Below are 24200 nucleotides of genomic sequence, written 5' to 3' on the forward strand. Positions count from 1 at the left end.
TATAAATAGTCTATGTCAATATGTCATGTAGAAATTGCCTTATTGGTAATTGGTATGCAGGGTATTATATACACTAGGCTTGAATGTGTTGCGTCCCTTGGTTCTTTATCGATACAAAGAAATGCAGGGCGTTTGTGATGGAAGATACGTATATATCGTATTCCTTGTGCTGAATTGTGTGGTTGGTACAACCAATTATTCTAAGGGCTTATTGGGCTCGACCCATTCCTTAGTTGGGATGACCTTGTCTATTGCATGTATGACATTTGGTCAATTTGCATTTGGACTTAACTTTGTGTTTTCATGCATTTATCTTTTGTATTTCTTTGTTTTCTTTGTTATGTGTCTGTATTTATTTTCAAGTTCACAAATGAAGTTTTTCAGCTTCCTAAAAAAATATGTTGCATACTTCATTTAATGGGCCCACCATTTATGGAACTTTTTCTTTTTTTGTTCATTTTCTTTTTTTTTTTTTGGTATGGAAGTGAGATCACAGGGACCCAAAAAGAAAAAAACATTACAACGACTCAGTCAGAACATCTGACTTTAAAATTACCTCCAAATCTTGGGGCGGGTCTTGGAAATTAGCCAAAGTAACGCCTGTTGCAATCCTCAATTTTTAGGCCCAATCTGCTGCTCCATTATCTGCTCTTCCTACATAGGAAAATCTAACATGGCCCCTTGAAGCCACTAGTTGCCGAATAGAAAATATTAAGGGTTGATATTTCCCTAGATCCATTGCTTGAGATTCAAGCATAATAACTGCCTTTTGAGAATCCGTCTCCATTTGAACCGGCCATGCTCCCATGTCAAGAGCAAATCTTAGTCCTTCTTTAATCGCTAGCAATTCTGCTTCTAGAACCTCACACATCCTCTCTTTCTTTGCAAAACCAGCTCGAAATTTGCCATCCTAATCACGAATAATAGCCCCTAACTGGGTAATATTATCCCGAGTGCTCACCGACGCATTAGTATTGCACTTGAACCATCCTTTACGAGGACACATCCAACCCCGTTTCTTCTTTCCCATCAACGGGTGGAGAGCAGCTATTCTACTTGACTCCCAAGCGTTCTTTACCACCGCATAATAATCTTGTATGATAGCATACCCATTTCCAGGTCTGATATAAGCTTCATCATGAATATCTTTATTCCTCCAACCCCATAAAAAATATACAATACATCCAAATTTTTCTGCCCACTCAGTAGACCATTTCGATGCATGTCCACCCAAATTCCCACTTAGCCATTCATGCCGATCACAACCAAAAAACCACGCTTGGTTACATGAAGCTACCACTTGGTACCAAATACCTCTCGCCAATTTGCAGTCACGAAACACATGAATCACATCTTCAATCTCCTTTGGACAAATATTACACCTGTCATCATCCTGTAGCTTCAGCTTTTTCTTTCGTGAGTTTGTAAGTAACCGATCCTTACTTAATAGCCATAGGAACTGGGATATCTTATGTGGCAAAGATAATCTCCAAATTGCCTTCCAATAATCTTCACCAAAATCATCATTATTTGGAGTATAAACTTCAAGTGCTAGAGTATCATAAGCAGAGCGGACAGTGAACCTTCCATCAGAAGATGGTGTCCATAACCACCAATCCTTCCCCTCCATATTAATTGGATTTATGGTGTCCTTAATCTTGTTGCAAACTGTAGTCGGAAGATATTCTTCAAACCTAGTAGACCATTGCACACCATCATTTTCTATATAGCTAACAACATTTTCCCATATCATATTACTTGGAATTGGGTCTGTAGCCACCAACTCCAAGCTTAGACCTTCCTCAAGCCAGTTATCCCACAAAAAAAATGTCGAGTTTCCGTCACCTTTGTTGACTTACAGTAGGTCTCATATCAATTATAGTTTTTGAAATCGCCCTCCAAAGGGGAGAATCAGTTTGGTTTGATTTGAGAGGATGAACTCTTCTCTTTGATCCATATTTCTCTCTAAGCAAACTCGCCAAAAAAGAATTTTGTTGCCTATATATCCACATTAGTTTCATCAAGAATGCTTTATTCATTAGCTTCAGAATTTTAAATCCAAGCCCTCCGTTCTGTCTAGATTGACACAGAGTACTCCAGTTGATCTAATGTGCATGCTTTTTTTGAGACGTGTCACCCCAAACAAAAGCTCTTGTGATTTTCGTTCATTTTCTAATAAACCACATTTGATTATAATTTAATATTTAATAAACTACAATGAATATGTGGTTGTTATGATTTATGAAAGCAATATACATGCACCAAGAAAAGTTATAATATTTAGTAAATAAATGTATATATATATATATAGAAAATTTTCATCAAAAATGAAGATAGACGGGACTTTCAAAACTTTTTTGTTGGGTAATACTGAAAATCCCTCTGGAATTTTTGTAAGTAATGTATTAAGCTATTTTTAATAGAAGGGAAAAATAAAAAAATAAAAAGTTGGAACTTTTAGAGTTTTACCTACTCTATACAAATCTCTTATTTATTCATTAATTTTTATTTTATTTTTGCCGGATAGAAGAAAACTGTACTAATCTCCTTGGTAATTCAGGTCTTCAGGACAAAGGGTATGCTGATTTTTCGTTTCAATATTTTTTTTTTTCTGAGTTGATGAGCATCTCTCTAGAGGGGGTGAGGAGCTTTCGTTTTTTCTTCTAACGAAGAAGAACTTCAAAAACCAGAAACTGAAAAGCAATGCTTGGCTCCGACGAGTGATCGGAGGACGATCGAAGACAAATCTTTGAGTATCTCTGGTTTCGTTTTCCTCTCTTATCTTTATCCTCAATCCTAAATCCCGACCGTTCTTCATCGGCGATCGTCGCCGCTGCCGATGATCCGAATTTGATCCGGCGATCTCTCTCTGTACGTAAGAACTCGATCTACAATCTTCTTCCGGTTGGATTTGTGTGTGTGTGTTTTTCCTGATCGAGTTGCATTGCAGTTCGGTAGGGGGGAAAAGTAAAGGATGCCGTCACACGCAGATCTGGACAGGCAGATCGAGCATCTGATGGAATGTAAGCCTTTGTCCGAGTCGGAAGTGAAGGCTTTGTGCGAGCAAGCTCGTGCCATCCTCGTCGAGGAATGGAACGTACAGCCAGTTAAGTGTCCCGTCACCGTCTGCGGCGATATCCATGGTCAGTTCCATGATCTCATCGAGCTTTTTCGGATCGGAGGGAACTCCCCTGATACCAATTACCTCTTCATGGGCGACTATGTAGGTCAGTCAGCTTATTTTCTCTTTCTATAATCTTTCCGTTTTCATTTCTATCATCTCCCTTCCCTTTTAGCGGTTGAAATCTGTTTGGCGTCTGGATGATTGTTTTTGAGTTTTAGGTTTCCACTTTTCGTTCTGTCTACCTCTTGTGAAGTTGATATCAATTGAACTAGATATGCGGCTTGCTACTTATTTCTGCATAACTGTGTGTAAATATCTTTAAATTCCACCGGCTGTTTTACTCTAACCGCAAAAACAAACAAATAGAAACTGTCGCTGAACTGAGTGACCCTCTCTGATCGCTGGCCAAAAAGCCACTTGATCTATCAGGGCTGGCAAACCCCAGCCGATGGGGGAGAACAAATAGTTCAGGAATGGGTTCCGAGCGGATACGTGGAGCGGCAGCTTTTTTACAGAAGTTTTTGTGCTATTTCTGCTGCTTCTCAATTCATGCTGCTGTTTTATTGCCCCAAAAAAAATTCATGCTGCTGTTCCATTTGGTTGCAGTTAAAGTTTGTAAATATCCTATCTCATTAAAATCAGAGTGCAAGGACAAATTATTGCATCGAAAATGCTCCATATGTTGACCGATGCAATTTGTGTTTCTGTTTATGCAGACCGCGGATACTACTCAGTGGAGACCGTCACCCTTTTGGTGGCCTTGAAAGTCCGTTATAGAGATAGAATTACAATTCTTAGAGGGAATCATGAGAGCCGGCAAATCACTCAAGTGTAAGCTCTCTATGTTTTTTCTGAACGTCTCCTGAAGCTAAGTAAATTTCTTGCTTGGTCAACTCCCAATAATTTGCATACCCATTTTCACCAATTAGGGGATTATGTTGCTAACTTACAGGATTCGCATAAAAGAAATGTAAATCTCATCATTATGTTATAGTTACGTTTCTATCTCATGTTGTTTTGTTTTTATTGATCTTAACTAAAGTATCTACACTGCTCATCTTGTCTGTTTTCTGGTACTGCTAACATGTTTTATTATTGCTTTTCTTGGTACTTAAACTCGTGGGTTTCACAAATCATGTGAAAAAACAACTTTGATTTTAACATCTGTTGGAGCTACTTGTGTTCCATGAGATATGTTCTTTTTGTTTTGTTACCCTAACATGTACTCTTTATAAATGTGCTATGAGTCCAATTTGTCTTGTCCCATAGAGTCCTATAAAGAATGGGTGATTTGTTGTCAAAACTAAAAAGTTCTTGTAGTTTGCCTGTAGATAATTTCAAGTGGAAGAACTGCAAAGTGGCTTTGCAGATTTGAGTGGTGATCAAGGTTAAAAACTCATCTTGAGGAACCAGGTTGAAGTCTCTAGACTGCTCCCCCCACTCCCATCCCCAAAAAATAAAAAAACACACACACACGCACAAAATGATGTTTTGGAGGGAAATGGCCATAGTTGGCTCCAAAACTTTAAGAGAAGCTTGTTTTAGCCTTGATGACATATTTAAATCTTTAGACTGTAACACAAAAGAAATGTTCTGTGGATTTGCACCCTTCCGTTGTCAATAAATGTCAAGTCTTTATGTAGCATTTGCCTACGCACATTGTGCTAGTGCTATAAGACATTATGGACAAATAAAACGAGTAAATCATGCAATAATTTTCACACCTAAGTTTGATTAATTTTAAAGAAATAGTTAGTAGAAGGAAAAATATATATGTATCAAGTACACTGAGCAATGCATATAAAATAGACACCCAATTACGTTGAATAATACATTTGTCATACACACCATAATCTTCCATGCCCCAGCAATAGAGAGTCCTCTCCATCAACCCATATTTTAAAAATGTTATCACGGTATCTCATCCCATTGTCCTAGAACATCACATATTGAACTCATTACTACCCAAACTTGAGCTGATTCATCATGATCCTGGAAGAACTGACTACTTGTTGATCTCCTATTAGTTTAGGACTATATTAAAGTTGCATCAGGGAAACAAATCCCCCCCCCCGGGAAGGTGCATTGGGGAAACAAATCCCCCTCCCCCAACCCCAGTGTGGATGATGAAAAGTTGTTCCAGGAGTATTACTCGACCTGAGCTTCTTGTTGTAGAATCAGAGGCGGATGACAGAATAAAGTCAAAATGTGCTGGAGCACATGAAACAAAAGTTCAACAGGTATGCTTGGAGATGAATGCAACAAAATTTTCAATCTCCAGGGCTACCTTCAACATCAGGAAATGAAAGCCAGTAGTAAACGTAAACCCTGTGAGAAACTATATGGTAACATAGCTGTCTGCTACATTAAATGCCATCAGCAAATTGGTTCCACTCATAATAGCAGCAAGTATGAACTAGATGAATCTATTCAAGTATGTTTCATCAATCTTTCTCAAAACCCATACGGAACTGTAGCTCTTCAATGAACTAGGATTTCACCACAAACCAGTTGAACCAGAATCTGTAATCAGTATATGCAAACAGATGTGAGAGAATGGGATGGAGAAGATCAGCTTATAGAAGTAGTAGCCTCCCTCATTCGGTGTGTGTGCGTTTATATCGTATATATGCACACATAAACTAATTACAAGAGACGAATACCAGAAGCCTTGCCGAGATGGAAGACTTAACTTAGAGTCTAACAAAGGGAAGAAGGTCAACTATTAAAGTAGCACTATCAATCTAACATACCACAATAGGAACACCCTCCTATCATGGTTAGCTACTAAGTATAAATAAACCCAAAATGGAGTATTACTACCACAGGTAACCTACACAAAGGTGCTCATGTTATAAATCTTAACATGGTCTGTGGGTGGATATCATTCTGTCCCATCTTGATACTCTAACTTTCTTGTTGATGTGTTTAGCTATCTGAAATTATGTGGTCTTACTACTCTTTGAGGAACCCAAGTAAAATGATTTTATGAAAAGTACTTGGTGCTCATGGATTATGTTTCTCTTTCTTTTCCTTCCCTCCTCCTTTCTTTCTTATAACTCTGGGTATTGCAGATAACTTATTTTGTGGGTGGTGTTGCAGGTATGGTTTCTATGATGAATGCTTGAGAAAATATGGAAATGCTAATGTGTGGAAGTATTTCACTGACCTTTTTGATTATCTACCCCTTACAGCCCTCATTGAGAGTCAGGTATAAGTTCTATAGCGTTGAGAATTTCTTTAGTTTTGTTTAGCCCATATATTACCTAACAAAGTATTCATCGTTATCTCTAGATCTTCTGTTTGCATGGTGGACTGTCTCCGTCTTTGGATACTTTAGACAACATCCGTGCCTTGGACCGTATACAGGAAGTATGTATACTGTTTTGACCTTGATGTTTCTTGAACTAACTCTTCTGCTAATTTGCCTTGAAGTAAAAATTTCTACTTATTTTTCTTCTGGTTCCGGAAGAGTTATGGTGAATCCTGGGAGACTACTAATGAATTGAGATCTCTTTCAGAGAGTTTTTAAACTTAATTCTTTTGCATGCTTTGTTGTTGACTCTCAGGTTTTACCTGTTTGTCATTTATCTATTGTATGTTTACGTTCCTTGCTGCTTCATTTTTTTTTTGAACTATTTCTTTCTTCTCTCAAATGGTTGTTAGAAAATCTCTTTTTCAATAGTACCAGCAATTAGGTGATCACAAAAGCTCCCAAAAGCTGGTTCCTTCTGTCTTGTGCCACTATCAGGTGGTCTTACAGATTTCTTTTGATAATTATGGCTCCTGGCCTCCTAGTAGACCATTGAAAAATATCAAATTATGAAAGGGATGTTGGGGGAAAGAGATATATCTTCTTAGAAACATGGATTGTTTGTGTTTCCAAGAGTGCAATTATAAATAGATTTATAGGATTCAAAAATACCCTCGTTTGCTGTCTCACTTCTTGCTTATTTAATGTTCAAATGGTCCACCATGATGCTCATGAATTTATCAGTCCAAAATGATTATGGGTATTAGTTTATGCATGTTGTCCTACCTGTTGTGGTTTCATCAAGATTTTACGAGCCACTCAGTGAATAAAGTTTCAAATTGTGCTCTTAGTTATGCAACATACTTTTCTGTGGGTCTTCTGTAGGATTGAGCACTGGGATACAGACCATCTTTATTGAGGATAGTAATGTATTTCTTTTTGGTGAAAGAGTTAATATTTCATAGATTTTTTTCATGGCGCCCACTCGAGTTGAGCCCAAATTCTTGACTGCTCACTTAAGTGGAAAATATATTGAACTGCTCACTTTTGTCTTTTTCCAAAATATCAAGTTACCCACTATTAACTTTGAAATTGAAATGACCATTTTTCCAATGAGGTGAAAGGAAATATAAGTTTTGAGTTTTACCAAATATCACTTAATTTTTTTTAAAAAATTTACGAGAAAACTTCCTATTGGTTTTTCTCCTAGGAAATGAATGGGGAAGGGTGAAACATCTCTTTACACTAAAAACCTATAGAGCTAAAACCCATTAAATAAATCAAGCCAGCCAATGATAGCAACCCAGTAGAACATGCAACAAGTGGAATTCTGCCAATGAAAATTTCAGGCTTTGCAGGCCAAAGACCCAAAACATCATAGAATCTGACATTCTCAAGTCAGGAGAAGGGAATAGGTAATCTTTCGGGCATGGCATGTTCGGAAGAAGGAAAATTTAGGAACACATATTTCTTGCACAAATAACAAATAAACAAACATCTAAGTCCAATAATGGTATGACCCCCCCCCCCTCCCCAAAAAAATAAATAAATTAATAAATAACAAGAGGAACGAATAGAACAACAAAATGGATCTTGCATCGAACCTTGAATCAGTAGCCTCCTAAAGGCTTTGTTCAGGTCTTTACATTTTAAGCATGGCGTAGATCTCATGTTCAGGACAGTCAACAATCTCTTTCAAACTCTGAACCATATTCCTCGACGTCACTGAGATCGACAGTGCCCCATTATTGTCTTTCCCATTACTGCTACCTCTGCTACCACTCATAGTATCTTATCTAACCCAAAACCTCAAACAACCTTCTCAAGACTCATACTGAACGAAGAAGCCCTACTGGTTTTCCTCTTCTTCCTCCACCACTGCTTCGGTTTCTGCTTCTACTGCCCCCCAAAACTGTATCTCAGTTAACTCCCTCGTTGTCGTAGCAAAAACCCTCTCTCTTGGACCCTTGGTTAATCTTTTGTGCAGTTGTTTATATCATAAATAATTTAGCAGTTTTAAAAGAGTAGCGTAGTGGTAAGTGCTTTATATCATTTAATCAATTTCAATTTTTAGGTTTTCAGGAATTTTATATCCTTCCTAAACAAAGTGACAATAGTGAAGAACAAGTTACCATGACTGCACAACATCCCTTGCCCTGGGAGTTTTTCTTGTAAATTTAAAAAAATTAAGTGAGGTTTGGTAAAAATAAAAAAATTTCCCTTCACCCTATGGGTAAAATGGTCATTTCAATTTCAAAGTTAACAGAAAAATTAACCATGGGTAACTAGATATTTTGAAAAAAGTCAAAAGTGGGCGCCATGAAAAGAGACTATTTTATATCTACTGAGTGAAAGAAACTTTCTTTTATTGCGGTTGATTGAGTTAAAATTTCTGAACAAGTGGGTTTTTAAGTTTGTATTTAAGCACAGGGTATCAAGGAAAAGTGGGTTTGGGCTGGGGTGAAGGTGGTTACTTTTCTTTAGGATGAAAGATGATTATCCAAGAACTAATTTTCCATGTCTTGTGCCCAATAGCTGCTCTACTCTTGTGGTTGCATCAAGCAACTCATCTTTTCTGCTCCTATGCTGTTCAGTTCTGGCATAGCCTGATGTTAATCTGCCCTTTTTATCCATCAAGCCAGATTTTTCATGCAAGTCGGGAAGTGTAACAACTAGTTGATAGTAAGGACTGTTAAACATGCTTCTTGTTCTCATATTTGATGGTAGCCTTAGAAACTTCTTTAAGTTAGGCAGTGTTTGTTTACGGGAGTTTTTCAAGTCTGGTTGAGCATAGAAATCACCGGAAGGATAATGGTGTGAAAGAAACAAACCTTTTGAGTGAATTACTTTTCTTCAATCTCTTTTTTTGAGGTTGGGGAATGTCGTACTGGGTGCATTGGTCAAGTGCTCATTTGCTGAACACTTGGTCACGGATTCAAATCCTGGAAACAACATCTCTGGAAACAAGGGTAGAACTGTTTACATTTGATCCTCCCTTGACCCTGCTAACTGCCTTGTGCACTCACTAGGTATGACCTTGATTTGGGATTGGATGTAGTCCCCCACTATTCTGGCATCCAATTGCTTCTTTAAAACTTGGTATGTCATTAGCAACTAAAATTTAGTGGGCTCTAGAATTTGCCTTTACAAGTTAGATAGTATACATTACTAATAATTTGTTTGAATTTCTGTCATCATCCTCCTGGGAACAGGTTCCGCATGAGGGACCAATGTGTGATCTCTTATGGTCTGACCCAGATGATCGATGTGGATGGGGAATTTCTCCTCGAGGAGCTGGCTACACATTTGGACAGGATATTGCTGCTCAGTTCAACCACACCAATGGACTCACACTTGTTGCAAGAGCCCATCAGCTTGTCATGGAAGGTTTTAACTGGTGTCAGGTAAGTGAAGACAATCAGAATATTTACTTCTGTCTGGGAATGGACTTTGTAGGCTCTTTTGAAATTACATTATGGCTCAGAACCCTTCCGTGCTATAATCGATCCACGGAGCTTTCTACAAATAAGAATTGTCACAACGATTAAAACTAACCGTCATCTTCAACTTTGCAGGACAAGAATGTGGTGACAGTATTTAGTGCACCAAACTACTGTTACCGGTGTGGGAACATGGCTGCAATACTTGAAATTGGGGAGAACATGGATCAGAATTTCCTTCAATTTGATCCTGCCCCTAGACAGATTGAACCTGATACGACACGCAAGACTCCAGATTATTTTTTGTAGTTTCCATATCCTTGTTACTTGGTAATGCTTCTTATGTCCTGCTATGCTTTTATGATGTCTTAGGAAGGAGTTCCATTAAATAGAGAGACAGATCTTCACCATCATCATTCTTTTGTTTGGAGTTGTCCTGCTGCTGCTGCCATGCTTTGCTTAATTTGAAGACCATTGGAAGGCCTTAGTGGCTTTTTTTTATGTATTCATAAACCCAAAGAGAAAAAAAAACAGAAAGAAGGAAAAGGAAGCAGCAATAACAAGATGCTTCTAGTCTCTTGCCTGAATATACGTCAGTAGGTGTTCAAATTTTAATCCCACATTGTGCCACTATCACATTCAATTCAGCAGAGGCTGTGGAAAGAACATTGCAGACAAAGCTCTGTCCAGGTTTTGGATGGCGACATGGGTGTACAAATTTAGCAAGGATTGCCTGATGGTTTTATTACTAAATGTGTTCACTTCTTGACATGCATTATAAATATGAATATTGAGTGTATAAATTGCTTGATTCATTTGCCTAACCAATTTCTAGCAGTGGGTGGTGATGACAAAGAAAGTGAGGTTGATGGTCATGCTTTTCCCTTTGCATGCCGGCTGAGAATTGTCACAGATGTATGGCTTCAAATCAGATGTTTCTTTTTCCTTTCTATCTTTTTACTAAATCAGAATTTTGATGATGCATGATAATCATTAAATCTACGGCTTTGTTCTTGTTGGATCTGTTACTGTAGGCATGCAAGGCATGCACTAAAGGTGTTTTGGATTAACCATACTTTGAGCCCGGAATTGAACATCAGGTGGTCCGATGTACCAAAACAAACATTAGATTGGTTTTTGCTTTCAAATGAGCAAGGTAATCTGGCCCTGGCTTTTTGTCTATGAGCCACATGAGGGTTTCTTTGTAAGCAGCAAAACTTGCTGCTTCCACGCTTTCTATCAGCAGGAATTCTTTTGAGGCTCTGTTTCGTCATAAGGTTTTAATGAAAAGGTTCAATGCAGAATTCTCGCGGTTAAAAGAGTTTTGACATGTTATATTTCCCTTTTAGAACCTGGGAAAGGTAGGTGTGTTAATGGTGTATGTCATTTATGTCACCTCAAGAAGGTAAAAATATATCGTTTATATCCATTATACAAATCAGTGTTAGGAGATACAGAGGAGATCAAACATTTCTCCGTCTCCTGAGAGTATAAAGGGGGGAGCATCTTTACTACGAAAATGACCCACAAATATCCATTGGCCATGATCAAGGACTGATTTTTGGAATATGATTGATTTTGAAGCTGAAATCTACTCCAGATCATAACAGGTCGAGTTCTGAATATCCACTGGTCGAATTTCCACACAGAAATAACAGAAAAGATGCGTCAATAAGAACTACGTTTTCCTTCCTATATGTGTTTATATATAGAGACAAAAACCTCTTCAGCTGTATTATCTTGCCCGTTATTTTGACCGAAGGATTTGTTTGACCTTTGGCAATATGGACGGGAGTTGATGATTGGAACCTTTTTTTTCTTTTTTTGAACCAATGATGAGACTCATTATTCTAGAAGTCGAACAAAACATCAGATCTTAAGGATCGAAAATTTATCCGCACACCTTCAGTAAGGTTGTCTGCCAATTTTTTTCCAACACTTCATGTTCTTGAGGAGATACATATTTCAATAGAACTCCAAGAAACTCAGCTAGCTTAATCCCAACTCAAGGGGGTTGGTTACATGGTTTGGAAATTTTTTAAAGAAAACTGAAGTCTACTATTAAAAAGGGAATGAGGAAGCAGAAATTAATAATAAACAAATATATTGAATCATTACACAAAACAACATTACAGTACAAAAAATGAAGATCAACTTATTCAGTATTTTGAATGCTTTTAAGCTGTTCTGGGGCCTCCAGGAATCAGGATTGGTTATAAAATAGAACACTCTATCTACCTCTCTCATTAACACCATTCTCAATCTCGGCAATCTCTTTTAGTTCTAATAATACCTAATGAAACATCAATCAAGTGGGTTGTAGTTGAAATCTTAATAATTGCAAGTGCTCATCCGATAAATGATCCTATACCCAGAAAGTTCTGATCAGCATCATGATTTACTCCACATTTACTCAGATTTTCCATGTTTTTCTTTTTGATTTCTTTCATTCAACTCACCCTACGGTTTTGGCACTGCTGGTGCCAAGCCTGGGTGAAGGATAAGCATTAGCCAATCTGTTGTCAGGTTGGCTTCCAAGCATTCAAGAAAAAAGGGAGAGTGGACCTTTAGATCCTAGCTGGGAATTGCTTTCCTATCTATTTAAGCAACGGAAAACCATCATTCACCTAGCAAACTCCAAGTAGCTTATGAAGGAAGAGCCACTCATAAAAGTGATTACCATCTAAAAGATTAGCCCAAACAAGCTCAGGCAGCAACTTCATCCAAGGGCAATTTTTTTCCACATCGAAGCTCCAAGAGATGATGAGCTATCTCTCTCAAAAGCTGGGTTCCTTCACTGCCTTTTTGGATGGACCTCACAGCATGCTTCAAGAACTCTTTATCTGCCTCTAGAGCTGCCAATTTCTCACCAAGAAGGGACATCTCTTTGGTTATGATGTTGCCACTCAATTCTCCTGAAGTGACAGAAACTCATCGATAATATGACGTTAAGGGAACAAAGCAATAACAGAAGTTCAAGTCTTTACCTTTCTCTTCCGCATGGAGATTATTTATGTCAGAACTAGTAAGCCGGTTATCCCCAACATTCAGGGGTAAGTGAATCCTTCTCCCCAGCATTTTCAACTGATCCAAAAGATATGATTTCTCTTCTTCAATTTTTAACAAAGATTCATCAAGAATTACCCGCTCATCTGCTTGTAGCGATGATCCATTTGGATCAGGATTTGGATCAGAATTATGCAGTAGTTCACCATTATTTGCCTCTTCCTCCTCAATATTAGCAAGAGGACTACCATCTTCACGATGTGCACCAACAGATGATTCAGACTGGGACTTAAACTGTTGAGAATCTTCATCTGCAGGTGCCTCTCTATGTTCTGACCTTCCCCTGTGAGAATCTTCATCTGCAGGTGCCTCTCTATGTTCTGACCTTCCCCTGTGAGAATCTTCATCTGCAGGTGCCTCTCTATGTTCTGACCTTCCCCTGTGAGAATCTTCATCTGCAGGTGCCTCTCTATGTTCTAACCTTCCCCTGTGAGTCTCTAACTCTGCCTGTAAAACCTTTATTTCCTGGCCTCTCTTGATAAGCAATTCCTTCAAAGCGTGCAAAGCCTCTTCATCATACTCTGCCTGTTCTTCCATCATTCTCTGGTACTGCAAAGCCTCCATCTGCACAGCTGCCTTTTCTGCCTGCAACCTGGTGATCATGGCCAATGCCTGGCTTGCGGCAACAGCAGAAGCATTTCTTTCTTCATCCAGTTCCATATACAAGGTTATCAAAGATTTGCGGTCTAGTCGAACTTGTCTCTTCAAACGATGCAGAATGGTTTCACCATCTACTTCAATTGTAGCACATCCTTCAACAGTTTCACTACCAATTTCTGGTTTTTCCATCGCAAACTTCCTGGGATACCTTTGAATCCACCTTGGGGTGACGGGTGGGGATTCAGTAGAGGTGATTGCAGACAACCTGCTTCCTTTGGCAAAAGTAGGCGTCTTGCATAAGTCTTCATTCCATTCATCCAGCAATGGAATAATTGCAGCTCTGACATCTTCTCTTCCTGTCCCACAAAATCCAACCAAAAAAAAAATGAATAGCAATGAAAAATGGTCATCTTGAAGCCAATACCTCTGAATCAAAACAAACTTACCTTGATTTCTTAAAGTTAACAACGTTGATCCGTCCTCATCTTCTGGAATGACAGGCAACGGATCCGAACCCCGTGATCCCTCAGGTTTTGTCTTCACTAATAATACACGGGGAGTTGGTGCAGGAGCTTGGGGAAGATTAGTCACACTTGATGGCAAATTCTGAACCATTCCCTTAGGAAATGAAGTTCTAACTCCTAGTGCTTCCCCACAACAGGAACAACGGTGAATGCTGCTCTTCTCAATCTGTAACATGTCAATCTTCCCGCCAGCCGGCAGTCTCAAATGAATTTTATGATCATCCTCGACAGAACATTCAAGATCTTTGCCCAAGATTCCCACCAGAGATCTATAGGTATCGCAATCGGATTTGTTCTCCGTGGCGAAAGAAAGAAGACAACCCTCACACATCCGCCGTATATCAGCTAACTTCTGGTGAACATGACAATATGCAAGGGATGACACATCTTTCCTGTGAGTATCACAGATAGAGTCATTGTAATAAAAGCTTGAATCCCTGTGAACCAGAACGTGATCAATCCTCGTGCAGAACAAACATGGGATTTCCAATTCGAAGAAGCGAGCAAATTCATTGGCAGAAAAAGCAAGCAGGCCGTCAATAAACAACAAAAATATCAATACCCATTCAAGAAGAGTGTGTATCAAAAAGTATATGAATTTCCCAAACTTGTGTTCAACGAATTGCCTGAGTGATCTTCTTGTTGCCATCACATCACATTGAAAAAGGAAGTATATAAATCAAAGTAGCAGAAAATCGAAATGGCAGACGATTCAAATTACAGATTAATAGATTGTTATGATGCTTGTGATTGTTGAAATAAGAAAAAAAATCATGACCTTGGTGCGAATAACCGAACCGAGATCACGAAAATGTACAGCAACAGAAGCCAGGAAGAAGAGGGAGGGAAGAAATTAATCCGATAATTTATTTTCTTCTGTTCTGTAAGGATTTTCGTTGTTATACGTTGGCGCCTCGACGGAAACGTACCTGAATTAACGGTTGATGTTGCGTTCCCCGACCACAAGAAACGGTTTAATTCACCTCGTACGTACGATCCTCCTAAAATAAATAACAGGCGATTAGATATTTAGACATATCTCTGGATCTACGTGGATCTTCTTTTCGTGGCGTCAAATTTTGGAACCGGTCAGTCTAGTGAACCGGAGTTATTCATGATAAATTCGACCAACCTTCGCTGATTTCGATTGGTTCTGCTGTGTTCTTTTTTATTGTTGTTGGTTCTGCTGTGTTCAATTTTAAATCGGAATCGGCATTTTCACATTTGCACCTAGAACCCTAGAATCCTAGAAGGAAATAAAGGATTCAAACCCTAGCATATATTACGCACTGGCATGGCTACTAAACAACCAAGAAGAAAGCCTCAAAAAGGGGCAGGCGAGTGGATTATCCATTGTGATTAACCAACCATCGAATTGGATATTCAGTTTAATGCGACAATCATGACCAATGATCTTATGCAAAATGGTGATGAATGCAAATGCTTTAGGGCATATTTGATTACTCGAGTCTGAAGATTTCAAATCTATAAAATCATAATTCAAAAAATTAATCGTTTGGTTAACGGAATTAAATTTGTAGATTCATCTTACAAAACTATTTAGTTGATGTAATTTTTGCGAATACACAAATGTTTAGCGCTTTTATAGTAGGGGTGAAATCTTTGCATACCTATAAATCTACAAATTTCGTGAATCCATGGATTTTCACAACCAAATAAACCCTTAACCAATTCCCTGTTTGTAGTGATCAGTTCTCACCTCTGCTCTAAACTGTATCATAGCTAATTTAACCCACCTGGAAGCCATGTATCTAATGGACCTATAACTTGCTTAAACTATTACAAAGTTCATTCATCCAAATCACAAAAAAAACAGTTACAATCGGTTTCAAGAGAACAAGCTCCTGTGCTCGATCAAAGAGGACTTCCAATAAGAAAAGCAAGAAAAACGGAGAAAGTCACAATCAATTTCAAGAGAACAAGTTCCAAAGTCATATCCAACTGGACTTCAATAAGGCAGGTACATCTCTATTCTTTACCAAGTAGGAAGTCGCAACTTTCACACAATCAGAAGAAATGCAAAAAAGCTGTCGAATTGAAAGTAATAGTAAAAAATATATATATATATATATGAGATAAATGTTACTGCATAATTTATATGAAAAGTTTTCGTATACGTAAATTCTCCATGCCATCAATTTCTATGCTGTTCAATCTCACAAAAACAAACCAATTGGAGGGACAAAAATACATGCAGCACATTGCCTGGTTGATTGACCAATGTGTGTCTCTTCTTCCATAGTCCCTTTGGTTGGTTCAGGAGCAGTGACACATTAAATCAAGGCAAGAAGCTGACATTATAGAATTTCCTTCTCTGAGTTAACCAAAGCACCGAACCAGAAAATGCAGGTTTTCTGTCGCAGCTTTTGAGATTTTCTATAGAAGGGTGTATGCATGGTCCCCTAAATATTACTATAATTATGAATGATTAGTTCCAACTATTTGAAAACTTCACACAACAACCACCACAAAGAGATCAAAGAACATTCCTGTACACTAGAAGCAGTACAACTGGTTAGGAGTTCTAGTCTGTAGGCAACACATTTGCGGACATGTAAGGTGACATACATCCTTTTACCTGCAGGGAGGCAAAAGAGACGTAAGTATCAAATTTAAAATATAAGATCATATGCACCAATAAACTGAATGTACTGAAATTTCCTAAGATAAATTACTGGCTACCATATGGCCATATGACATCCACTTGCTTGATATTATCTAATTACATGCAACGTTGACCTTGACCTGGAGAACTTGTAGTAAGATCTACCAGATTTGGTTAAGGATCCTAAATCTTAACACCCCCTCCTCTCTTCTTGTATTCTTTACTATCTATAGACAGAACAGTATCTAACAAACATTTCCAACACAAGCAGTGAGATGACTAATACAAAGGAACTGAACAAGCCAGTCATCCACCAGCACTGCAGAGAAGTGGTATCTGTAAGGGCATCCATAACTAGCTCAACTCCTCCTAGAAAATATCCTAGAGCAGAATCAGTTGCAATGAACAGTGAATCTTTAACGGGAATGCTGCATAGGTTAATTCCATGTGAAAGTCCCAGTGAAAGACAACCTCTTTCCTGATGTTCTTTTCCTTCCCATCATCCAATATGTAAAGAGCATCCAAATCCCCAACCCCCCCCCGGTGGGGGAAAACAGACATATTTATATAGCAAAGTTGCTTCTTCCCAACTCATGAAATGATTAGACAAAGTGAGCAAAGGCCTTGGGCAAGAGGATCAAGTGGAACAAAACAACAGAACATCGAAATTGACAAATCACATGTACAAGTATGCCGATATGCAACAGCAAACACAAATCAAGCATGGAATATCACTTTCTCCAATCAAAGATTAAAACAGTCAAGAACTTGAAGCAGATGACCATTATAAAGGATATATACCTGCAGAAGATGAGTCGGAATTTGAACAAACCCCTGTAGGAAAAGATCTACCTTTTTCAGATTGCACCTTGGAACAGGTGTAATCACATAGAATAGATCTTTCAAGACATCAATGCCTCTTACAATCCCTGATTCAGTAACAAATTATGTAAATGAATAGTTTAAGATTAAGACCCAAATTATTATCATTCTTCAGCATTTACATTGAGATAAAGAGGAAGAAAGTTGAAGAAGAACACAAGAAAGGAAGTAAATGAGAGCTAAAGAAAGGTAACATCCCACCTCTATGAAGAAAATAATTTCATGATTAGTAAGATTGTAAACATGGATGCAGGCTCTTGCTGATTAACTTGTTAGAAATTATAGTGAAAATATACAGCCTATTTGGATTTGAAGTCAAATAATGTTGTCTAATTATGAAAGACTTCACAACTTTTACCATTACTCTTGAAGAAAATGATACTTTGCAGCAGCAGTGGGAGATAAAAGTGGCTGGATGAATGAACCAACTAAATCTACCAATGTACTTGCAATAAATACTCAGATGGCAGAAGATTCAACTTTTCTTTTCCCAAATATTTCTTGAGAATCAATAGCAAAACTGAGCATCATAAGGATGACCCACCAATATGCAATCAGTGTACGGCTGGTAGATGTGGTTAGTAATTCTATTAGAAACTCATTTATGCAGGGCCATTATGCTGTTGTCACTCAAAAAACTTTTAGAGGAAGAATAGCAGTATGCAAAAATTATTTTGAATTTTAATCCTTCTTTATGATCTGAAGATTGCAGTTTCAAGCTAATGCCATCAAGATATATGCTGACTATCTCTAACCATACAAGGCATAAACCAATCATTAAATAGGATATTAATTCATATATTATCATGCTCATGGGTTGTCCCTTCCCAATACATATGGAGAGAAATCACAAAAGTGGGCTTATTTTAGTGGAAACAAGCCTCAGTAGGAGACTAGTCAGGTAGGCTAGTTCATTCTAAATTGGTGGATAAATTAAAGCCCAAGCCCCCCCCCCTCTGAAAATTAACCCAACCAGGCCCTAGAGTCACTAGAGCTTGAATCTGAATTACATTTTGATCTGTTATTAGAAACCTAGCTCGACTACAGGCTTCAATCTTCAATCACTGGAATCTTTAGACCATCCAAGTATTAGTTTGAATTCCAACTCAATTTAGTACTGTAGGAGAGTCAATTATGAAATTTACATGAAAATGGACCTCCAACTCTCCAGCTACTGATTTGATTTGGAAGGCCATCTCCAAAGATGTAAATTCTAGGCCCCACATGCTCCCCGAATAAACCTTTTTAGACGCCCCAAGGAACAGATACATTGTCATTACCCGAGGCACAGACTGCTCCCTTTTGCTGCTTCCCAGACTTCCAGGTCTGGCTCCTAAACCTAGAGTCTTTTTTGTTATCCCTGTATGGCTCTCTCTCCCTCCCCTTTTCTCCCCTTCGAGGCTTTTGGTAATGCATTATTTATTCATCCAAAAAAAAAAAAAAAAAAAACCAAGTGCTAGTTATCAATGCAAAATATTAGAACCAAAAGTAGGGATTGGATGAGGAAGATTCCCAAATATATCAATATCTGCTGGACAGGTTAGGAAGTTCAAGAGAGAAGTTGTTGTGATGGAAATTCCAAGAACAAGTGTCAGAGGCTCGCAAATGATAGGAATAATCCCACATGATCTTAATTTCACCAATACCAACTCCACCACAATAGTACAGCAGACACAGAACACAGTTCCACAAATAGGTATTGAGTGGCTTCAAAAAGAACAAGGCTGCAAGGGATATAGTAGAAGAATAAATGATGAAGAAAGGGATAGGCCCAAAGCCTCTCACCTATAGACTTGGTCAGTCTTTACTTCCCTATGGCATCCTCACCATGTCTGAAAGGAATTTGACCATATGCTCAGAGCAACAAGGCATAAACCCAAAGAAACCTTCAGTCATAAGATCGTTGGTAAGGGTCTAAGGCTCTTACAACATGAAGACAAGTCTAAGATATCCTAGAGTGCCAAACAGAAACTTTTAAAAATAGGCCCACAGATTTGGTAGTGGTGCCTTGTACATCCCCCCCCCCCCCCCCCCCCAAAAAAAAAAAAAAAAAAGGAGGGAGGAAGCAAGCTACTACTTATGCTTAATCCCGTATTAAACCTATGTACCTGATATCTGGAATTATAGACGTGGCCTGTTACAATAACGCAATGAATACAATGCCCATAGCCTATATAGCACATTGAGCATTCAAAATTAAGTCTAACTTAACCCAGAAAGTGAGACAAATGCAAAACAACAGGACCCCGCCATTTCTGAAATTATGGATTACAGAATTCCACCAAATGAAGACATATTCTTCTGATCACACTTAATGACTTGAAGAAGTTATTGGACTGTTTTGAGCACTTGGTTTAAGATAAAAACTTTCTCTATATCCTCATTTGTATCCTCTATTCTGTGATCCTATCATTATTAGTTTCTCTTAGGATTTTCTGACTCAGAATTATTTTACACTAATCAGACCATGATGAAACAGCCTTGCACGTTAATTATTTTCTTGTCAATCTGGAAACTAACAACTGGTACAAGTGACGCATCTGTTACAACCACCATTTAACACATAGATGGCTAATACTTTACTAAAATTTTATAAAAATTATTAATATAGAGGGAGGAAAAGAAGAAGAAAAAATGGCATAACAAGTAGTTAGATCATAGATGCATGTTGTAAGCAGATACATGGAAGACTTCTATAAAAAAAGGGGGGAAAATCACAAATTGCAGGAAAAAGTAATATGAGAATGCAACCTACCAAGACCAACGCACTGGGGTAAGCAAGGCTCAGATTCTGAAGACTTTTCAGAACTTACAGCTAGACCAACAATGGTTGCATTCAGACTGTAGAAGACTTCACTGCTTGGGACCTAGCATAAGATTTGTCATATTAGAAATGAAAAACAAAAAGCATAGGCTGACAAGTGACATTTTAAAAGAGTATAACTTGGGAAGTACATATCCTATGCACTATGGACCACAAGGACTTTGAATAAATTTTCTCTTTTGCGATAGGATAGAAAGGTTAAACTCAGCCAAGCATCTGCAAGTCCAGCAAATCCAGTAATGCCTCAAAGAAGCATAAGTAAACTCTATCTTTATGCAAGGCCAAAAAGTGAACAGTAAAGAAAGTGGAATCCAGACCCTGGGTCTTCCAGCCTTTATAATTACATTGGTAAGAAAGATAATCTCCTACCACCCACCTTCATTCTGTAAGCGAAGGATCTTAACCAATGTCCAGAAGAAGAAAATAAAAAATAGAATAACAAAAGAAATAAAAATTTCCTATATTACAGTACTTCATAAACTATACTGGCCTAACCTGACAATGGAGATGCTTAACTTTGATACTTGATATAGGGACTTCATAAGGAGGATGAGAAGCCAACGCACGAGAAAGTTCCTTGAATGTGTTGAGATGCGAGTCACTCGCAAAGCACTGTCTGAAATAAGCCATGATTCGCATATCCCGTAAAAGACGTGCATCCTTCTGTACCAACACCCTACAGAGTGAAAGAGACATAATTGCTCAAGGAAACAAACCGATTATAATTAACTAGTAAAAGAGAATTCCAGACTTCTGAAAAGAGAGGATATTGAAATGCTTTGCATGTTGCTTGACATTAGTATTTACCAGCAAGAAGTAACTGCTAGTCATCAGGGTCCACATTGATTAATGGGGAGAAAAAAGAAAAAAAAAAAAGGACCAAGAGATAAGGAGCTGGGATCAAACTAGTTTTAATCTCTCTGATCTGGGTCAGCAAGTCCAAATGGAGGATCTCTCAGATTGGTTGTAGGACACTAGTCATCCCTGACTCCTATATCCTAATACAGACCAGGCAACCCAAGATAATAATTACCCAATCCTCAAGAACTGATTGCCAAAAAAAAATCTCAAGAACTTAAGATTGATTCTGACTCCTGACACATAGATGATTCAGATAAGAATTGGCATTAAGAATTTGAGAATGATAAATAATTATTACCAAACACAAATGAAACAACTGGATCAAGTCCCATATCAAACAGACCCATTAAGCAGGGAAAAAATGGATTTGATTCTTGATCACTCTATTTTCATATGTAAACTGTCCTTAACAAATACAGAGACAAAATATAAATAAATCATCTTATTTGCCTTACATCCACCCTGTCATTTCCTACTTCTTGACATACCTAATATTAAAATGGCTTTTGCAATTTCAGGGGGCACAGGCAAATGTATACTGGCCTTATTCTATTCATAAAACAATGAAACATTGCACTTATAATTAAAAAATGAAACAAATAATTAGGCAGATAAAATCAATACACATCCATCCAAGAAACATTTAGAACAATGATGGCCAAAACACAGATAGAGACTTAGGAACTCACGATCTATTAGATTTGTCTTGCCTGGCAGAACTGATTTCAATCAGATTAACCATCTCTACACTATCAGGATCTAACCAGAATGCTCCACTTGGTAAATTCTTACTTTCAAGCAGATATTCGTATCTGAACCACATGGCTTGGAGCAATATATTTCAGCATCTCCACTAAAATTTCATAGCCAATACCTGCAACCAAGAGAAATTACAAAATGGACATCAGGCTAATTTAGTAGAGCAATATCTTTTTTTTTTTTTTGGGGGGGGGGGGGGGACACAAGATGCCGGTCAAGAAATAATGTTCTAACTTGACCAAAATTTAAGCATGGAAAGTTTAAATAATAGAATTCCCAAAAAAAAAAAAAGTGGAACATACCTTTCACCCAACCAGGGGTATTAACAACAAGAGGCAACTGAGTTTTTTTGGGACTTTCCATCTCATTGGATGCATGATACTTCAAACGAAAGTAATCATATATGGAAAATATATAATTCAAATAAGCTTTTGGATCCCTTTTTGAAGAGATATCACCAAAGAAAAAAAACCTAAAAAAAACAGAAAAATAAGCTTTTAATTTTCAACTTTTTTGGTGATTCTATAAATCTCTGCAGTGAAACGAGGCTTGAGCAGAAAGCATGTGAATCTGAATGTGCATACAAAAACCTAATAAGCCATTAAATATATCAAAGGCCAATACAAGATGCAGCCATTTTCTCTCAGAAACTTTAAGTCATGTATTCAATTTAAGCATGATCTAATCAAATATCAAATCCAGCACCCCGTCACTTCTGAGGCTCTTAAGTCTCAATTTTCTTAATATTTCATAAATTTGTTTTGTTTATAACATCATGAGACTAGATCCTTAACCATTTCCCACCTTCATGTTCAACAACAAAATACATTGCAGGCTGTTACTGCCAATGACATGTCTGTGAAATACTTCCCGTATGTGATGAAACATTTAGCACACGTATATTTACAAACTTTATTTGTCAATATGATCCCTAAAACTCTGAACACCTTTTAACAAACCATGTTACACCATGATCATGACCACACACATTTGAAATTAAAATAAAAATTGGACTGATATAAAGCAGCTTATCATATTTTTCCTTTGTTTTCCCTACGTACCTTCTTTGGGGTTCCTACCCAACAGCACAAAGGTAGGGAAAATAAAGGGCATCGAATTATTAAGATACAGTTATGTTCAGCTAACAGGAGACTGAATACCAACCTAACCTTATAAAACACATTTCTTGTTATCATTTTACTCATGCTTGACCATTATGACTTCTGGGCTAGTATTGTTTTACTCATGCTTAACCACTGTAACTTCTTGTCCCCTACCTAAGCTCGTAATCCATCCGTCCAATCTTATCAGATTGAACAACGATCTTTATTCAGATACATTCCCAAAATCAAACTGCTAGCCAATTGCTATTTTTTTCTCTTTAGGCTTGATAATTCTATCAGAAGATACAGATGGAGTAATAGCTAAGACGCCAGTACACGTAATATAATTTAAATCGTATCACATAAAGCAATAAATATTCAGAATTTGTACCTTTCAGGTGTTTTGAGAGACAGGATTGTCAAATCTGCCAATAATAAACGTGATCAGAAACAGAACCTAAAAGCACGCTGGCACCTGCACGCACCTAAAATTAAAATTGCAGTTTTCTGTATCAGTAGATACCTGGAGTTACTTCATCAATGACAGTAAGGGAGAGACAGCCAGGAGGAGTAAACTCTGGCTGCCCAACATCCGTATCCAAATAAGCTACTTTCCTGTACCTGAGAGGGAAAAAAAAGGAAACGTTACCACATAACCACCTTCCGAAAAAAGAAAAAAAAAAGCAAGGAGAGGCAGGGCACAATCTGCCATAGATTAGGAAGCATCAAACCGATAGAAACAGAGAACTGGAAAAGGAAAAGCACTTTCAAAATCGACAAATGGTGTAGGGATGTGATTGGAACCTCTTCAAGAGAGTGTTAAGCAGGTGGCGGGAGAATGTGGTCTTGCCGCTATTTTTTGCGCCGCAAACGAAAGCAACTGGAGGCGGTGAAGTGCTTGAATCATAAGCAATGGAATCTGCTGCCTTAGACCATGAGTCTGGTATGAATATGTTGGGAGATGGAGTTTCGGCTTCTGTGATAGTAGATTTCATCTCCCTCTGCTCGTCCATCTCGCTCTCTCTATGGAAACCTGCAACGGCTGGCTCTCGCTATTCAGCAACTACACTCTCAAATACTTTCGTTTAAGCGCGCAAATACCTGGAGTCCTGACTCCTAAACCTCATGCTTGCTATGC

General features: G+C 38.0%; 3 protein-coding genes across 4 annotated transcripts; 1 reads left to right on the forward strand and 2 right to left on the reverse strand.

Moving 5' to 3' along the window:
- Positions 1 to 2533: 2533 nt before the first annotated feature.
- On the forward strand, positions 2534 to 11508 carry LOC149020439 (serine/threonine-protein phosphatase PP2A catalytic subunit-like). Of its 2 annotated transcripts, none has more exons than XM_089148579.1 (7): positions 2534 to 2875; positions 2951 to 3227; positions 3841 to 3955; positions 6227 to 6335; positions 6419 to 6496; positions 9590 to 9781; positions 9953 to 11508. In XM_089148579.1, exons 2-7 carry the CDS (start codon positions 2975 to 2977, stop codon positions 10124 to 10126), a joined length of 921 nt encoding a protein of 306 aa, XP_089004705.1. In that variant the 5' UTR covers positions 2534 to 2875; positions 2951 to 2974; the 3' UTR covers positions 10127 to 11508. The 2 variants fall into 2 exon arrangements, with proteins under 2 accessions (XP_089004705.1, XP_089004706.1); XM_089148580.1 differs by having other exon boundaries at positions 2534 to 2871.
- Positions 11509 to 11899: 391 nt separating this feature from the next.
- On the reverse strand, positions 11900 to 14774 carry LOC149020440 (putative myosin-binding protein 5). Its single transcript, XM_089148577.1, has 3 exons — positions 13930 to 14774; positions 12805 to 13839; positions 11900 to 12732 (listed from the first exon to the last, which is right to left on the reverse strand). The coding sequence occupies exons 1-3, from the start codon at positions 14654 to 14656 to the stop codon at positions 12524 to 12526; spliced, it is 1971 nt and encodes a 656-aa protein (XP_089004703.1). The 5' UTR covers positions 14657 to 14774; the 3' UTR covers positions 11900 to 12523.
- Positions 14775 to 15991: 1217 nt separating this feature from the next.
- LOC149020441 (Pre-mRNA cleavage complex II protein family) lies at positions 15992 to 24200 on the reverse strand. Its single transcript, XM_089148581.1, is given in 10 exon segments — positions 15992 to 16606; positions 17435 to 17562; positions 20271 to 20382; positions 20835 to 21015; positions 21890 to 21996; positions 21998 to 22074; positions 22262 to 22431; positions 23454 to 23487; positions 23586 to 23683; positions 23867 to 24200. Coding segments are annotated over 10 exon segments (1170 nt in total). The 5' UTR covers positions 24076 to 24200; the 3' UTR covers positions 15992 to 16552.

Source organism: Hakea prostrata, chromosome 3 (genome assembly GCF_041222555.1).
Source record: "Hakea prostrata isolate BN-2017 chromosome 3, UWA_Hpros_2, whole genome shotgun sequence".
NCBI classification, from domain to species: Eukaryota; Viridiplantae; Streptophyta; class Magnoliopsida; order Proteales; family Proteaceae; genus Hakea; species Hakea prostrata.

Bases quoted from the DNA above. Each gene is read 5' to 3' on its own strand.
- LOC149020439 (XM_089148579.1), top strand. From the start codon at position 2,975: ATGCCGTCACACGCAGATCTGGACAGGCAGATCGAGCATCTGATGGAA. The intron at 6,336-6,418 runs GTATAAGTTCTA...CGTTATCTCTAG, and splicing joins CAGCCCTCATTGAGAGTCAG to ATCTTCTGTTTGCATGGTGG. The intron at 6,497-9,589 runs GTATGTATACTG...TCCTGGGAACAG, and splicing joins CCTTGGACCGTATACAGGAA to GTTCCGCATGAGGGACCAAT.
- LOC149020440 (XM_089148577.1), bottom strand. From the start codon at position 14,656: ATGGCAACAAGAAGATCACTCAGGCAATTCGTTGAACACAAGTTTGGG. The intron at 13,840-13,929 runs GTAAGTTTGTTT...TTTGTGGGACAG, and splicing joins GTTAACTTTAAGAAATCAAG to GAAGAGAAGATGTCAGAGCT. The intron at 12,733-12,804 runs GTAAAGACTTGA...CTGTCACTTCAG, and splicing joins TCTCCATGCGGAAGAGAAAG to GAGAATTGAGTGGCAACATC.